A 5,693-nucleotide genomic window follows, 5' to 3' on the forward strand; every position below is an offset into this window, starting at 1 on the left:
AGATATTAACCTACTCTTAAAAATTCTCTCATCAATTTTCCATTGCACACTTAGGCTCAGCTACACCTTTTACTGAAATGATCATTTTTTTCCCCCACCATAGAACCTGTTGGGTTCTATGAAAACCAATAGGGTGTGCCTTGTGGACAGGACATTACTGTCCCACTACCTGCAAACCCCTTCTCTGATCACCAGCCAGCCTGTTAGTCAGAGCCAGGACAATCTGTGCATCCTGTCCTAGGACGTCCATCTGCTGTCTGTCTTCTGCCCTTGCTCTCTGGAGCTCTCAGCTCCTGAGTGACAGTAGGTAGAGGGAAGACAAGCGCCACAACTGCACACACCACATGGCTACTCCCCAACCTGGATGCATTCACTTACCCAGTTCTCCTCTATTACCCCAACGTTATATTTATCATCCCCTCCTGGGTTGATGGATTGCTTCTGCTCAGCATAAAACTCCTGGAGAGCTGCTAAGGTATGGGAAGAAAGCTGGGGTATGTCGTCGTCTTCTGAATCACTCATTTCACAAAGAATCTGAAACCTGCAGTACAAGAATATATGTTGTATGGACTTATTTCCTACGCCCACCAAATAACGAGAATTTTTTTCTCTCCATGGAGCCCCAGGTGTTCTGGAACTTGCTATGTAGACCAGGCCTCATGGGACTAAAGGCATGCCCACCTTTGCCTAGTGAGGAGTGAATTTTAAACAGAAATCATACATATCTAAAACTCCTGGGAATGGAGGAAAGGCTTAGCAGGTGACATCACTGGCTGTGCAACCCTGGTAACCTGAGGTCAATCTTTGGAATCCCTGTAAAAAAGCCAGATGCAGGGTTGGAGAAATGGCTCAGTCAAGAGCACTCACTGACTGCTCTTCCAGAGGATCTGGTTCTATCCTCAGCACCCGCACGACAGCACACAACCTTCTATAACTCCAGTCCCAAAGGATGTGATGCCCGCTTCTTGCCTTTACTGGCACTAGGCACATATGTGGTGCACAGACATTAAGGCAAATGCTCATACACATATAAAATGAAAATAAAACCAACCAAATGACCAGATGGGGTGGCTTGCATGAACCCCTGAAAGAAGGTATGACAGCCAGGCATGGGGCATACCCCTTAAATCCCAGCACTTGGGAGGCAGAGGCAGGTGGATCTCTGAGTTTGGCCAAGTCTACATAGTTAGTTCTACGCCAGCCAGGGTTACATGGAGACACTGTCTCAAAAAGCATGCAAGCACACAAACAAATAGGCCTGGGAAAGAACCCACTACTGGAGAGTGGCTTTCTGACTTTCGCATATGCCTGGTGCCACACCTATGTCGGTGTGCACAATGAGTTCTAATAAAAGCCCTCATAGTCTTCTGTGTCTTTCTTTCCCAGTGGACTAAGATTTTTTCCTATTTATTTCTGCCTTGGTGCACTTTCTACATGTTTTTAGCACTTTGCTTTTACTGAGGCTCTTGGATCTGCAGGGTTAAGTTTTGTATCAGATTTGATAAAAAGCCTTGGCCCTGTGCGTTTTGAGAATCAAACTCAGGGCAACAGACTTGTCCACAGGAAACTTTACCCACTGAAGCATCCCAGCAGGCTCATCTTTGATGCACAGTTTTCATTTCTACAAACAGGGAGTCTGTTCCATACTGAACGTGGTCAATCTTTTCTTTACCTGCTTTTCTTCTTTTATTTAGGCGTTTTGCCTTCACATGGTCCACACACCACATGAATGGTATGAATGGTGCCCAAAACCTTGAAAAACTTGTATATCCATAGCCTAGATGTTCCTTAACTTCTTGATTCTTTTTTTTTTTTTTTTTTTTTTTAGGTTTTTCCAGACAGGAACAAGCAACTTATGCAACAAGCAGAAGTTAAGTGAACGCTCAGCACCTGGTGAGTCTGAGGTCATTTCACGAAGCACCGTACTACACGTCACTACAGTCTTGGCTCTGCGCACGTAACATGCCATGAACCGTGTTGTCTGTACTGTGTTCAGTTTTCTACTCTTCCAGAAAACAATGAACCACAGAAAACAGATTTGTTATTTTCCTACTGGTATTCGTCAGCATTGAAGTATCAAATTAGTAGTTTTAGACTGTACCGCATTAGAATATTTGATCTTAAAAACTGTTGTTTATGAGGTTGGAGAAATGGTTCAGCTGTTAAGAGCACATGCTGTTCTTACAGAGGACCTGAGTTTGGTTTTCAGCACGCACAGTGGGAGGCTGATGACTTTAACTCCAAACTCCAAGGGACCCAGTGCCTTTTTCTGACCTCCCCAGACACTGCACACACTCACAAAAGGTCACATCATTTTAAAAAATTGTCTCTGGCAATTAAAAAAACCTTTTAAAAAATGCTGTTGTAACTGGTCACTTGAGTTTCATAAAGAGTCATTTAATGAATTTTGCCTGGGAATTAACACTTCTGAAGTGGCACTAATGAGACACCTACCATTCATAGTGCATACTTATTTGAAGTGTTCTTATTAATGACAATCGTATCAAAAAGCTAACCAACTCCAGGAAATGTTGGAGACTATAGCCTGAAATAGTAAATATTCAGCCTTAATTCATTATGTAAAAAGAGTCAAGTATGTCTATTGGTATGCAAATCTGTCATTATGTTTAATAGTAAAATTACATATATACCAAAGAATTGCTTTAAAATAAGCTTACAGGGGCTGGAGAGTTGACTGAGTGGCTAAGAGCACAGCCGCTCTTGCAGAGGCCCCAGGCTCAGCTCCCAGTGCCTACATACTGATTCACAGGCACCTGCAACTCCAGCTTCAGGGGACCAATGCCCTCTTCTGGGCTTAGCAGGCACTTGGCACATACACACACATGGCACACATAGGTACATGCATGCAGGCAGAGCGCCCAAACACATTCAATGAAAAATAAATAATGTGATTACTATCAGTAAATGTTAGATTTGATTTTTTTTTATGCCTATGTATGAAGGGTGACAAAAAATTTCTTAGGTGAGGATCATGAGTGTAAAAAAGTTTTTATATGTTGCTGTATTTTTTAATCCCATTTATTTCCAGAAAAAGGGCTAAAATGTTAATTTTCATTTTTGCATTCATATCACTCTTGCCTATCAGTTAGTCCTCTTTCTAAAAATTTATCCTATATATACATATGTATACTGAAATATGAATATACATATACAAAACTCAGTGATATCCTGTAATAAAATTTAAAATATTAAGGACTTGAGCTATGGCTTAGTGGCAGAGTGCTTGCTAGCATGTGTAAAACCACAGGTTAATCCCTAGTACCACACGAAGAAAATATAAATAACTTCATTTAAATAAAGGTCAAAACTGTGAATTGAAAAAAGTTCATAAAAGCCTTAACATTATATAGTGGTTACTTCTGTGTGAGAACTATGCTTGGTAAAGTTCTATTTACTAAGGCAGTGGTGGAAGACAGAAGTTCCTGTCATTACTAACCATGTGGGGAGGGGTGGGGGAGAAACACAGAAGACAAGGTCTCACTATGTAGCCCAGGCTCTCCTGGAACTACGTAGCTTAGGCTAGCCTCAAACTCATGATCCCGCCGTCTCAGCCTCCTGAGATAACAGGTATGTTACTCTGTGGCTGTTCTGAATTGCTTTTTAAGTAGGTTTGTGAAATTGTGTTAAGCAGGTCTGAAAAGGGCTGTGTCATATTAAATTGACCTGGAGTGTTTCCTGGCTCATATTCTAGATCAGTGGTTCTCATGGGAGAGCCAGGAGTCACTCTTTTTCTAGGAGAAAGACTTGCAAACAATTGGAAACATTTTTGGTTATCATAATCAAGAGCATTGCTGGCAACCAGTGGACAAAGGTCAGCTAGGATGCTGAACTTTCTATGGAAAGTTCATAGGATAACCCTCTACTTCAAAGATAGATCCAAAATGTCCTTAGTGCAGAGGTCCAGAAACCCCAGAGACAAAGAAATGACAAGGCGGAGATTGCTCTACTACAGAAATGTGGCTCAGCACCGCAGGGCAACAGGAAAGAACCAGATGAGAAATAAAGTTTGCATGGATAGGAAAAAATGGAAATGGGGTTACAGGAAGATGGAACTACCTTGAGGACAGGAGATTTGCAATGATCATCAGCAGCAGGGATTCTTTATTTGTATAAAAATCTTCTATTTCCAGTTGGGCAGTAGTGGCGCACACCTTTAATCCCAGCACTTGGAAGGCAAAGGCAGGAGGGTTTCTGAGTTTGAGGCCAGCCTGGTCTACAGAGTGAGTTCCAGGATAGCCAGGGCTACACAGAGAAAAACTGTCTCGAAAAAACAAATAAAAAAAAACCAACAACAAAAACACCAAACCAAAACCAAAACAAACTTCTTTTTTTTTTTTTTTTTTTTTTTTTTCCCATTAGTAAACTGCAGGAAGGGTAACTGTACTAGTAGGCGAATAGAAGAGAATGGCCTGTCAGGTATGCTCAACCTGGTGCTCACAGACACGCTACCCACAGTAACTAGAAATGACATCGTTTTCATCTTGTTTGTTCCTGAGCATGAACTTTGTAGATGACAGACATTTTGCAATGTCAAAAGGCTGGACATGCCCAGTAGATATTCTCTAAGTAACCTTATTGTGTAGCCTTGACTGTCCTGGAACTTGCTCTGTAGACAAGTCTGTCTATCTATCTATGAATGATAGGATTTCTTTTCTATCTAAGATAGGATTTCTTTGTTTAGCCTTGGCTGTCCCGGAAAATTCTCTGTAGACCCGGCTGGCCTTGAACTCAGTGATCTGTCTGCCTGTGCCTATCGAGTGCTGGATTAAAGGCGTGCACTGCCTAACACCCACCTATAAAAATCGTGTGCTTTCATTTTCATACAAGTCTTTGCCCGAGGGAAGGCCTTCACTTCCTATATACTGTTTATTATTTAAATAAAGATTGTTGGGTGTGGTGACACGGGGAAAATGAGGGATCAATGAATCTGAGTTTGAGGCCAGCCTGGCTACACAGACCATTTCAAAATAATAAACGCCACCATGACCTGAGATAAAACTTGCACAGAGAAAGCAAGCCACAAACACACAACAAGTTAAGTTTGGATGTACAGCCCGGCCAGCCAAGCCCCATGATGAGGCTCATGGCTTCCTCGTGCCTATATATATATATATATATATATATATATATATATCCCTTCCCCACCCCGCACCAGGTTACAGGAGGTCCACTAAGGACTTGTTTCCGGTTCAAGGTGTCCAAGAAGAAGGATCCCACAGAGACGAGGCCCTTACTGGGAAAGTATGGATCCGGCTGGGAACCCGGAACCCACGCAAAACATCCCTTGACCCTCTGCCGCCCCACTCCGCGGCCACCACTCACCACTGACGCATGCGCAGTCGCCACAGTGCAGGGGCGGGGAAAGAGGGGCGGGACCTCCGCGTTTGCGCTAGGGCAGACGAGACGGAGGGGACCAATGAGCGTCTAGTCCCGCCCAGTCAGCTTCCGGCTTCCACAATCCAGGTTTTAATTAGGTTGGGGTTGTCAGGCTGTTTGGTACTTTGGAGTCAGTCTTACCATTGAATCACTGACTAAAACAATAAAGGACTCATAATATTAAGGAGATTCAGAAAAACCTTTCCAACCATTAGTCTTTCAGAGCTTTCAGTGTTGAATTCACAGTATATGAACACATATTTTACCAATCTTATCATGGTAGCTGGCACAGTTTA

At 42.6% G+C, this 5,693-nt stretch overlaps 1 protein-coding gene across 3 annotated transcripts in view; it reads right to left on the minus strand.

Moving 5' to 3' along the window:
• Eef1akmt1 (EEF1A lysine methyltransferase 1) overlaps window positions 1–5,376 on the minus strand; it is a 26,016-nt gene extending 20,640 nt beyond the window's left edge. Inside the window, exons 1-2 of one of the 3 annotated variants that reach the window (XM_021203949.2) lie at window positions 5,344–5,376; window positions 379–541 (exon numbers count right to left, since the gene is read on the minus strand). In XM_021203949.2, coding sequence (XP_021059608.1) covers window positions 379–541; window positions 5,344–5,354 — 174 coding nt within the window. In that variant the 5' untranslated portion in view covers window positions 5,355–5,376. Of the gene's footprint in view, window positions 1–378; window positions 542–5,173; window positions 5,193–5,255; window positions 5,319–5,343 lie in introns of those variants that run through there. The other 2 variants (XM_029541755.1, XM_029541756.1) reach the window with 2 other exon arrangements.
• Window positions 5,377–5,693: the final 317 nt, after the last annotated feature.

This window comes from Mus pahari, chromosome 8 (assembly GCF_900095145.1).
Source record: "Mus pahari chromosome 8, PAHARI_EIJ_v1.1, whole genome shotgun sequence".
Taxonomy (NCBI): Eukaryota; Metazoa; Chordata; class Mammalia; order Rodentia; family Muridae; genus Mus; species Mus pahari.